This window comes from Hipposideros armiger, unplaced genomic scaffold (genome assembly GCF_001890085.2).
Source record: "Hipposideros armiger isolate ML-2016 unplaced genomic scaffold, ASM189008v1 scaffold_439, whole genome shotgun sequence".
Lineage (NCBI taxonomy): Eukaryota > Metazoa > Chordata > Mammalia > Chiroptera > Hipposideridae > Hipposideros > Hipposideros armiger.
In genome coordinates this window covers 1,276,718-1,289,291 of record NW_017731789.1, presented here as the reverse complement: position 1 = coordinate 1,289,291, position 12,574 = coordinate 1,276,718, and the positions used below count along the sequence as shown (strand labels likewise).

Sequence of the window (12,574 nt, the reverse complement as noted above, 5' to 3'; positions counted from 1 at the left end):
ATATAACTAAAAGGCATAATCATTATTGTATGCAGTTGTATGTAAACATTTATTGCAGTGCTGTTTATAGTTATATAAATTGTCACACTAGGGAACTGATTAAACAAATAATGATATATCCATATGTTGTAATGCAGTGCAGCTAGTTAAAATCACATTGCATAAAAATGACTGACATATGGCAAATTGTTCATAACATGTTTTATGTGATAAAAGCAGGTTATAAAACAATAAGGCAAATGTAGTAGCACTTTGGTAAACGCCCAAAGATAAACTATGTAAATAAAGACAGTCATGAAGTTGTTTACAGTAACTATATTTGGGAGATAGAATTGTAAGTGATCTTTTTCCTCTACATGTCTGTATTTTTCAAATTTTCCACATTGCACATGTGTAATTATGTATTTTTTATATTACAAGATAAAAATTACATATTTATAAAAGGGTAAGTATTCAAAAACAAAAAGAGTCACTGAGCCTCTAACTAAAGGTAACTAGTTGCAAATCAGTAATCAGAAGAAAGGTTTCCTGGACGCTTGCAGATAAAAAATGCAAAACAAGATTGCCCTGATGTGGATAATAAACAAATGATCCCTACAGAGTGCAGACAATGGGGGTGGAACACGGATTTGAACAAAGACTCCTGGAGCCTAGGAGCCATAGACACCACAGGTCCTGTTAGTCATCATCCAAAGGTCAGCCCATACCAGCAGGGGGTTGCCAACAGGACAATCAAACTAATACCCACAAGTAATAATACTGTCAGTGTCCTAACACATGAGGCTGTGGGAGTTTGAATTGTGATCCAATAAACCCATTTGCCTGATTCTGTTCAGTTTATTAAAATAGCCCAGAGAATGATAAATCTGATTGTTTCTGATCTGTACATACCACAAGTTAACTAGGTTAACTGGCTGACTTTTTGAACATATAGAACCCTTAAACTGCTGTATCTGTCAAACAAAACCGGCAAATCTTAAGTGGTGGGCAGTCTGTGAATTTGACGCTTGAACACGCAGGACACCAGAAATCAACTCTGCCAACTGTGCTCATTGAAGGAATTATAGTTAATTCTTTCTGAGGGCTGTAAGGTTTATACTTGAAAAATAACCTCTTAAAAAATCAGTTGTTTTACACAGGAAACAGGTAAAATACCAATTATACCAAAAAAAAAATGTGTGTGTGTGTGTGTGTGTGTGTGTGTGTGTGTGTGTAAATAAAGGCACTATGTGTTTCCACAGCATCTGTCACCTGAGGGTTTCAGTCTGTGGTGCCACCCTCCTTTTTTTTGGACTGATCTTGTTTAATTTTAAATAAAAAGAAGTTTGGGCATTTTGGTAGTTTTCCAAGAGAGAGGTGGTTTTTTTTGTTTTGTTTTGTTTTTTTGTTTTTTTATTGTGTCAATGTCTTTATTCTTTTTTAAAAAACTGAAGTATAATTGACATAACATTATATTAGTTTCAGATGTACAACATAATGATTTGATATTTGTATATAGTGTGAAATTATCACAATAGGTCTAATTAACTAGATTTTGGTGCCCTTTTTGAAATTGGAGGTGCTGCGGAAAATCCCAAATTCAATTCAGTAGATAATGACTAAATTGTTGTTCATGTCCTCTTTTATACTTTATTACAATAGTTTTTAAACTTTGATGTCTACCAGATTCTTCTGAGGATCTTATTAAAAAACAATACAGGTGCCAGCATCCTACCCCAGACCTCCTAGATGAGAGTCTCATAGGTGCAAAGGCCTGAGGGGGTTCAGGTTCAGCAGGTTATATGAGGGCTCTGGTGTTCCCCGAGGTGTGAGAAGCACTGCTCTGGGAGAAAGGGTACTACTGGTGGGCAAAGGAGGTGGCAAAAAAAAAAAAAAGAGGAAAATTATGAAATTTCTAATTGAAAGAGAACATTTAAAAAAGACAAGTGAATGATGACATTCAGTCCTAATTGATGTCATTTCTTACATAGACTATTTCTCTACAGTCTGGATAGACTAGAAAGTAGAGATTAGAATTAGTCCAATTCAGTGGCTAAAGCGTTAACCAGAATGTCAATTCACTTCTCAAGAAGTCTGACAAGGAGCAAAGGAGTGTTCCTATCAGCTGCTCCTAGGAAAGAAAGCAAACACTCCTGACATGCACTGAGGCTCAGGGAGTGGCTCAGGTTTCTGACACTTCCCTGCGGTAGCAGTAGGGAAAACGAGTAATAGTTAACTGCTTCTTGGGCTTCATGACCGTGTGTGTGTGGAGGGGCAGTGCCTGGAGCAGAGCCCCAGAGGTGCTCAGGTAAGCTGCTCAGGTAAGCCAGGTGCACCCCTCCCTCAGCACTTGGCACCGACCTGCGCCGGGACACGTGAGTGAGCACTGGCTTTCCGACAGCTTGTGACCAAGCAGAACAAACTCTGTTAAGCAAGTTCAGCCCGACAACCAAGGTGAAAAGGCTCCTTCGGCTCACAGTGTGAATAACAGGTGAAAAACGGGGGTAGGGAAAGAACCCCTCTCACCCACTCCCTGAGGTCAAGTTGAGGGCAAGTTATTCGAAAGCAGAATCCACACAGGCAGCCAAGTTAAACGCGTGCGTGTATCAGAGCAGCCTGAAACCCAGACGTTACTTTTCCTCTTGATTTTTTCCTGACCAAGGTAAGCATGTGGGGAAGGGGAAAGGAGGGAATGAGTGGGGGAGGGAAGGGCGGTGTGGAGGTCGGGGTGGGCCCTGAGGCCCTCCTCGGTTTTCCTCCAGGGAAATAGCTCAATGAGCACTTTACCTGGAATTGTACTAGATAGGAGACTCCTGCATGACATCTTTCTCTGAGTATTCTTATGGCTACAATATTGTATTGAATCAGCAGACGTGAAAGGATTCAGCTGAACATTTATTTGTCTCCACAAAGTGACAGAGACATTCTCTGGCCCCCACCTCCTGGAAAAATTGAAAAGGATTTCTGATGTAATTTAAGACCTAACCAACCAATGAAATAATAAACATAACTAATTAAATGGGATCCCCTGAGTTAAGAATATAAATTCTGAAGCAGGAAAGCTGCAGGCTCAAATCCTGGCTTTTGTCACTTAGTATTTTGTTCCTTAGCAAGTTACTTAACCTATCCAAGCCTCAGTCCGTCATCTGTAAAACAAGCATCCGAACATCTTCCAGTAGGGCTTTGATGGGAATAAAATACTTAGCAAGTATTCTATAAACGGTTCCTCCTATTAGCATTAAGAAATTAGCCGCCCTTCCAAAGGGGCCAGATCAGGGAGCGTGAGCTAGCTGGGAGACCAGTCAGTATGGAGGTATTAGAGTTGAGCTGGTTTCCAGAGTGGGTCCAGGACATGTGAGCAGATGGCAAGTGAGCAAAGCATGACCTCTCTGAGTAGCAGTGAAGTTTCCTGTCTTCTTACCACTTTTCGAATAGAGTACATGGCGGCAAATTCAAACTTACTTGCTGCTACTCAATCACTTTCACTTTGGAAAAGTGGCATTTATATTAATCTGTTATTTCTAAAAGAAAATATAACTTTACAGTAGGAGAGTTACACACAATCCCATATTGTGGAATCCATGACATTTGAGTTTTGGGACAGAGCTTGCCTTTGAACAACTTTGAGAAAATTAGACCACAGAGTTCACGTCCTTATATTGCAGCACATTTTGTATTGTTTGTATTGAAGTGATGTAGACTTACGTCTGTGTTGATGGTCAAGAAATATAAAACAATGATAACCGTGTTTTGTTGGTCTTCACCTCTTAAACTTAAATTACAAGGAAGTGACCTTATTTTATAAAATTTTATTTAAAGGGCACTTGTTAATATTGCTGTTAGTTTTATTAATGTTGATAGCTTTGAGGAAGGGACAAACTTAGTAGCTATAACTAGCAAAGTATTTCCATTGATGACATTTTACCTTTTCATTTTATTAATTTATAATAAAACATTTAAATGAGTTGCAGTTGATCTTAGCTTAATCATCATTGTTTTAATGAATTTTGTTTTCAAATTGCAAAGTTAAATTCTCCAATGTACTTAAATTCTCCAGTTGTATATTGATCGGAGAAGTGTGGATAGAATTCTAGAGCCAACCAAAATGAACTTTATTATTGTCCTGTAGGGTCTGATTTCATTTAGTGTGGTTTAGCTGAAAACTTATAAAAGAATCAAATCTGTTGAGAATAAATTATAGTACTGGTCTTCACTAAACAGTTTTTAAAAGAGGAAATATACCTTTATGCCGAATAGATACTGTTAGAACTTCTTAAACCAAGTTATTTGATTTTTATATTTCCTAATAGACATATGTCTAAACAATGCATAGTAGCCTCACTTGAGATAAATCTACTTGACCATATCTGAGATTAATTTGAGATTAATTTATTTAACCACATAACGGGGGGTAAATCTTCCTGGTTAAAATCTATTTTAGTATACATGTGTTTTCTACTATTTTTAATGCATATAACATTTTATGATAAACTATTAAATGTTTTGGTAGAGAGAGAAAGAGAGAGAGAGAGAAATAACAGTAATTAAGAAAAAATTAACTTTTCCAATTATATTCAAAATAGTATAACGTGTATATAACATGTCTTTTTAACATGTAATTCAAAGATTTATATCTGATATTTGTTTTAACTTCTTAAAATACGAAGCATTCTATACATTTAATTGAAATAGAAATCTAATGCTAACAGTCAATTTACTTGTACAGATTCATTGAATAAAATGCTGATAGGGAATTTAGTATTGTTAGAGATACATGGACTTCATATAAAAGTTTATATGTTTAAAAATATTCAAGTATAATCAGTCAACTGAAAATACAACCTCTGAGAAAGGACGTCTTCTGAATATTGTCTCTTTGCACTGGAGTCTAGAGTTAGAGAGAGAGTTAGGCTTTGTTGCAAAAATTAGTCTTATGCCTTTCAAAGATATAAAATACAGTGATTTCATTACTTCACCACATCATCTCAAGTACCAAACTCACACTACTGCTTTCAGTAGTTGAACCTGAAAGTGTCTCCTTTTTAAGTGATGAGAGTGTTATCTTAATAGCTGCAATGGTTGAAGGAGAATTTCTCTATCATCGTCTCAGAGCCTAGTAAGTGGAGAAGAGGAGAGTCCCAATTCTTTTGCAGTCCATATGTGAACAGGAAAAATGAGTCAAGATTCTTGTAAAGTTGACCTTAGAATCTCTTCTTGGAAACTCAGATGAAGCAGCAAAATCTATGAGCTGCCACAGCAGCAATTCCAGAAGATGCTGATGACTGAGCAGCTCCCTCCCAGACTATGTTCTTGCAAGATGTGTTGAGTCCTTACAGGGCTTAAAGCTAGTCACTTCTCCTACTGCTCCTGCTTTCCTCACTCCCCTGAGGGCACTCTTGGGGAGACTAACACACATGGCATTAGCATGGTACAAATATGAAATAGAATAGTAATGGCTTGGCATTTCAAATTAGATTCCAATGGAACTGACAGCAGTGGCAAGCTGACATAGAAGTCTGGTTGTTGGGTCCTGTTTAGTCCTGTCTTCAATCAAGCACTGTAATATGGTTTTAATTATTTTTTATCTCAAAACAAACATTTCCTAACTGTGATCACTACCACTTAATAAAATTATAGTTTTTATACTCCAACTCTCAACTTGTATTACCATCTCTGCAAATGAGAAACATTTCTTAGAACAAATATGGAGCCAGCTGTTTTCCCAGAAACCAAACTTTTCTTGAGTCTTCCTGTTTTGTAAGAATTGGATGATGAATAGAATTATGGATTTTTTCCCCATATCCTTAAAATGATGTGATTGCATATAGATCTTCTCTTCTCAACTTCAAGGTTGCAGGTCAGAGTTTAGAGAAAATTTTCTTTTCTTTAGAGCTTTATGTGGGGACTGAATACATATTTGTAACTTTCCATTGCTTATTCAGGCCAAAACAATAATAAAGAGAAAGAAACTCCATGTGTACAGCTCTTAATATAATCTTACTTAATAATTGAAATATACACTTGCTGTTGCAATGTGTTACTTTCTGTTTTTTTAAGTAACTTTTATGGTGTATGTTATGTAAGATATGTTCCTTGTACATAATTTTAAAAATACAGATGGAATAAAAAAGAAAATAATTATCAATTTCATAGCTCTCAATTATACTACTTTAATATATGTCCCCATATATTGAATATATTCATATATATTCATTATTTTATATATGTTTGATCTATATACTTGTGTGTATATATGTATATATATATATATATATATATTTTTTTTTTTTTAAGGGATGAGAGTGTTATCTTAGTAGCTGAAATGTTTGAAGGACAAATTCTCTATCATCATCCCAGAGCCTAGTAAATGGAGAAGAAAGTCCAAATTCTTTTGCAACCCGTGTGTGTGTGTGTGTGTGTGTTATACATATACACTCTAGGTGATACAAAACTGAAATAAGCAATAATCTTATTCTAAGGGAACTAATAGTCAAATTAATAAAATAGAGTTAGAGAGAGAAAGCAGTAAGTAGTTAGAAAGCTGTAGATATTTTCCTGTGAAAGTTTAGCAGCAGGAGAAATTCTTTCTGGCTGGGGAATCTAGGGAAATTAGCACCTGTGGCTTTTTTGTTATTGTTCACTGTAAAATATGACCGCCTTGACACTGCATGCACCCGCTGACCTCAGGAATATGGGGTTGCAGATACAGATACAGGCTACACATTCTGTGGTTAGCACGGGACTGGGTCCAGAGAAGGAACTCATGAAATATTTGTTGACTATACAAAGGAGTGAGCCAAATTTTCTACTTTTAAACAAGTAACCATTTAATTAATCCATGCTTGGGCACAAGAAGATACTTTAAATGACTGGCCCATTTGAGTTCATTGGGGCTTGGATTCCCCTTCCATCCTCTGGCCTCCTTGTGGTAAATGGCCAATGAGGGCAAGCCCGCATCTAGGCAGGATACAGAGCAGGGGGAGGTGAACCACTGATGCTCTCTGATGTTCTCAGGTCTCGGAGCTGCCGGCACACTCCTATTCTGCCTTCTCAGGCTCCTGATCCTGCCTTCTTGCTCAGACCAATTCTGCCTACTTAGTCTCATCCCCTTCCTGCTATCACATAGGCCTACGCGATCCTAGACCTACCTAATACTTCCAGGACTGTCTATTTCTCCAGGACTTAATTGTTGACCTATATAATTTCTATCTCTTGGGCTCCATTCTGTCTGGACAAAATGAAAAAGTAAATAACCATGCTTATTAAATAAGAAATCTTATTTCATATACAATCTAAGTCAATAAGCTCTGGCCCCAGGACTGGAAAGCCCTGTATGATTCACCCTCCCAGGAAAGTACATAGATTTGTAACAACTATCTTCCTCCTCAAGTCATCATTTACTATGTTCTACCAAAATAATTGTGAACTTCCAGAGTAAGACCTTTAAGTTTCTAGACCTGTAATTTTTCCTGTTTTTATAAATCATCTCCATCTCTAATCATTAACTCTGTTATCCTCCTCTTAAGCCTTTTGAGGAAACTAGCTCAGACCCTTAAATCCACCTAGTCTTTATAATTTAAAAGATATCCACAAGGGCCCTACCAAGTTTTAATTTGCTCTGAATTATGGGTAATGGGAATGGAAAGGGGAAGCTATTTGAATTCATAGATCTATGTCCCACATCAGCAATAAATAATAAAATGAGACTTACTAAATCATATTGTTACCTTTTAGGTATTGAGATCAAATATTTTGTTTAGCCATATTTTAGATTCAGACATGGTCAGTATTATTTCTTATTCAATTAGCATGTACTGCTTATGAAGAAAAATGTTATCTTGTTTTTATTTTCTTCTATAAATACAATTCAACTATCTTTCTTCCTAAGTTCAGAGAATAATGTAAGAGCTTTTGAAATTCTTTCATCCCGTCTGAAGTCTTCTGACTTGCTTCAGCAAGGTTACAAGTTTACATAGCGATTGTTTGCCATCTTTAATGATACCTTAGCTATTTTTTTAATGAATACAATCAGGGAGCCAGTCAGCATGCTGCTGCAGTGATTCTTCAGCCCATCACTGTCAATAGCACTTTTTTATTATAAGAGGCTTCCATTGGTGGTTCTTCAGTGCAAGATATCCCCAACTTCTAGTCTTAGCTAAAATATAATGTTAACTATGAGGTCAAGAAAAGTTTTGTAACGAGTACTTAATCCTTTGGGTCACATCTTCAACTTTACATTTAGTCAAGTCACTCAACAAATATTAATTGAATGCCTTCCATATTCCAGACAAAATTTTAAGAGTTGAATGTGCACAGGTAAATTTTAAAAGCTCTTATTGTAAGAAATTCATATTGTAGTTGGGGGAGACAGACAATGTAAATAAATGAGGTCCTTTTCCAGATATTAACACATAACTAGATGACACTAGTGTGATAGTGACTGATTGAGACTTACTTGCTTAGGAAAGGCCTCTGAGAGAAGAGATACTTGGACTGAGACCTGCATGATGGGAAACAGGCAGCCGTGTCACAGTCTGAGGGACAGAAGCTCCAAGTAGGAGGAGCAGCAAGTATAAATCCCTGAGATGGGAATAAGCTTAGGGAGTGGCTGAAAACCAGAAAGAAGGCCAGTATAAGTGATATGTAATCAATGAGGGAAATACTGAAGGAAGCGAATACTGATATAGTGACAGGACCTTGTGAGTCATCGTAAGGAGATTATGTTTTATGCTAGTTCATTCTTGGAAGTCTGCAGGGTTTTAATTATGAGATGACAAAATCTGATTCTCTCTTTAAAGTTATCATTCTAGATGCTGTGAGGAGAATGGAATACTGGTCATGATGGGATGCAGGGAAACCAGTCAGGAGGCTGATGCAGTAATCCAGAAGAAAGACGGTGGTGGCTTGGCTCAGAGTTATAGCATTGGAAATAAAAATTTTTGAGTTCAGGTTACATATTAAGGTATAATCAATAGGACTTACTTTTGGATTGGAATCTGGTTATGATGAAAGAGTTAAAAATAAGACTAGTCTTAATTTTGGGGCCTACCAGGAAAGAATTGTGGAGGCTGGAATTCTGGACCATTGGACAAAGTCAGTGTTTCTGATTTGGCCATATTGATACTGAGATGCCTGTTAAACACCCAAGTAGAGATTAATTAGGTAATGACATGGGTCTGGAGCTCAGCAGAAAGGATGGGCTGAAGATGGATTAGATTACCTGGAAGAAAGTATAGGTAGAGAAGAGAGGATGGCAAAAGACAGACTAGTAGAACAAGCAAGCATTTTGTGATCATCTAGAAGAGTTGGCAGAGAAGGCTAAAAGGTTGAAGTTGATGAGACTGCAAGAAAACAAGGCAAGGTTGTGATTGCTGCGAGAAAGAAAGTGTTTCAAAAGGAAGGAACAATCAACCTTGTCAAATGCTGTTAAGAGGCAGAAAGAATACAAAGAGAAAATGAACTATTGGAATGTGGAAGAAGAAGTACAAGAGGAGTTGAATTAAAGAAACAAATGACAAATAATCTGGATCCAGGAAGGAGAAAGTAATGTTTGAACAGCAAGGTTCACTAGGGCACATCAATAACTCTTTTTGTGGGTGATTAGAATGACAAAATCTAGGGGAAATACTCGGGGTTTAGAGTCAAGAGCAAGGGCTGTACAGCCAAACAAGCCAGACTAAATCCTGTGAATGAGTGACTGGGATTTGTTAGGCTCACAGAGCATGCTGTGTCTCTGTCCCAAAGGAGCCTAAAATGCTCACATAGCTTCTGATCTACAGAGCTAATTTGCCCGTTTTGCTGAGCATGAGTCCTCTCTATAAGGTTTCCTTCCTCCAAATAATGTGATATCAAAGAGGATGACATTCCCAGCTAGAGGATCTGAGTAGGAAAAGAGAAAATACATGAATCAATAATACCAATTCACGGTGGAATGCAGAAAATGGCATCACAGCAGTGTAGATAATAGGCTATGGAAGATTTGATAAGGTCCCATTTGTTCAGGGACTAGAAGGAAGCAGAAATGGACCTGCAGTGACAAGGGCTCTCTTACGTGAGAAAACTGGTGAGAAGAGGCTCGATGGTATGAGATTCCATTAGACTAGGTCTGGTGTTAAAGAAAACTTTAATTTTGAGTTTGAAAAGATAGGTTTGGGTGGAATTGCAGAAAGCCTGAATGTCAGATTAAGGGACCTGCACTGTATTGGTTAAGAATGAGATCCCAGGAAAGTTTGTGGACAAGAAAATGATGTGAAATCATAATGGTAAAAGCATAAAAGGAAACTAGTCAAGCATTCAGCTTACAGACTCTTACATATGCCTGGTGAGGTATACTCATAGCCTTCAAATAGGCTATATAATTTCAAACTAACAATGGGCTTTGAGGAAAAATATGCATCAGGAATTTTGTGAGACTGGCTTTATCCTTTCCCCCTTCTTTCCTTCCTTCCTTCTTTATTTATTTTCTATACTGGGATTCTCCTGGAGGAAAATGACCTGAAATGCCTTCCACACACCTTATCTCAACCAAAATAATCTGATTCAGAAGGGAAAGGAGGAAATCCCTCTTGTTCTTTTTTAAAATAAAATAAATTATCTTTTCTCTCCAGCCGACCTTTTTATTTTGGCTATATTCCTTATGACTGCATAGGCTTAAAGCAATGGTAATTAAATATTCAATGTCTGCAAAATTGAATAACTAGAAATTATTATATTTTAAATCTCTGGCTATACCTTAATGCTATTTATATGAAGACATAAAGGAGGATATTATTCATGTCTGACCACAGTTTCCAGAGCCTGAAGGAGATTTAAACGATGTTATGTCACACTTAATCAATCCTGCGTGTCCAAGCTTGATTTCAGCTGCCTGGAAACTTAAAATTGTGTTTGCAGGACTGGGCAGGGTTCAGCCAGTTGGATTGAGTTTCTGTAATATAAGGAATATGTTTCCTTGCACAGAATCATACAGGAGAAAATTCTTTGTAGAAATACTCCAAAGCAGACTATCCACATTGGCCCATCTTTCCTTGCCTTAGGCCACTGATTCTGTAGTTTTTCAATTTACATAGTAAAGTTTCCTCTTTTCCTCACACCTCCAAACATTGCCCCCTAGAATCTGTTCTCTACTCTAGCTATCTTGTATTCCCATGTTGCCATAAGAATTTCAGTGATTGAAAAGGCCTCTTTTTTGGGTCATAGCGGTCTTTGAGAATTGAATATCTTCTTAAAGAAGATAACACTGAGCTGCTAAGTAAGCGGAAGTTTAAAACTGACTGGATTTTTTTTTTTTTTTACCACTAGTCTCTGGAAATTTTACTTTAAAATGTAATAACAGCAAGACATCTAAACTTTTTTATATACATTTCTGGAAATTTCACTATAAACTGTAAAAACAGCAAGGCTTCAGAAACATTATTCCAGCCATGCAGAATTCCTCATGTGGCTTCTCTTTTGTTCTTTTTATACTTCTCAATAAAAAGTAAGCTCTGCAGCAGGAAAGAGCGGCTTCAAATACCCCAAGCACATCTGTGCATTTATGGAGAGATGGAACAGGAGGATAACTTTTAAATCACTAAAACCTGGTAGCATCAGAAGTGTGAATAAGTTAAAAAATGAAAAAAAAATTCTGAGCGTGTATTCCAAATCAAATACTAAAAATTCAGAAATAGGATTACTTATAATAGGAGTTATGCCAAATTTGGACATACTGGATACATTCATTACTAGGAGCATAGCTAATACAACCATCAACTGTAAAGTGATTATCAGCATAACTTTGATCCAGGATTTCACTTGTAAATTTTCAAATCATTAGCATTTATCATAGGCCAACACTATGGTTTCTATTGTACTTTCATAGAATTAGTGCTTCGCCCCATCTGCGTTTCTCGCTCACTGTCCCTCTATTCTACAGTTGTCAATTTCTCAAATTGATTACCAAGAGGGAGACCATATGTCAAGGTATATATTTGTGGCTTATCTAATATTTCTTCATACAGCCTTTATCATCTATTTTTAGAGATTGACAAAAGTATATGTTCCTCTTCCTTTACTACTATGTTCCCTAATTTATATGAAGAATATAATTTTCAATTTAAGATGGAAGATGATATCAAAAGAGATAAAATGGATTTTTCTCAAAAGCAGATATTGAGCAATAAGAACAGATGGGAACATCTAAACATCTTAAAACTTATATGGGTTGGGACAGGGTAGGGGTACAGAGAAAACAACACATTATTACTTGTTCCCCAAACAAATTATCCTATGAATAGTCATGAAAAAGAAGTTTAGAGGATACCATTAAGAAACTCACTCAAAGTGAGTTATAGTTAAAACTGAATTCTAAGCTTATTTTCTTATAATTGAAGATTTTGGAGAATATCTCACTTACCCTCAATATTAGTTCCCTTAGACATAGAAAAAAAAAACTCTGAATAGAATCTTAGAATGGACAAAATTATAGAAATTAAAAAAAAAATTAATTTGTATAACCTTTTCCAAGCTGGAAAAACAACATTGGTGAAAAGAAAAATGTAGAGGCCTTGAAGACATTCAGGCCTTGCTTCAAATTTTCTGTTTTTCACTACTTACT

At 36.6% G+C, this 12,574-nt stretch overlaps 1 protein-coding gene across 3 annotated transcripts in view; it reads left to right on the top strand.

Annotated features, from left to right (window-relative positions):
- Positions 1 to 2,168: 2,168 nt before the first annotated feature.
- RASSF6 (Ras association domain family member 6) overlaps positions 2,169 to 12,574 on the top strand; it is a 54,372-nt gene continuing 43,966 nt past the window's right edge. Inside the window, exon 1 of one of the 3 annotated variants that reach the window (XM_019665303.1) lies at positions 2,169 to 2,287. In XM_019665303.1, the coding sequence (XP_019520848.1) occupies positions 2,232 to 2,287 (56 nt within the window). In that variant the 5' untranslated portion in view covers positions 2,169 to 2,231. Of the gene's footprint in view, positions 2,642 to 12,574 lie in introns of all 3 variants that reach the window. The other 2 variants (XM_019665306.1, XM_019665304.1) reach the window with 2 other exon arrangements.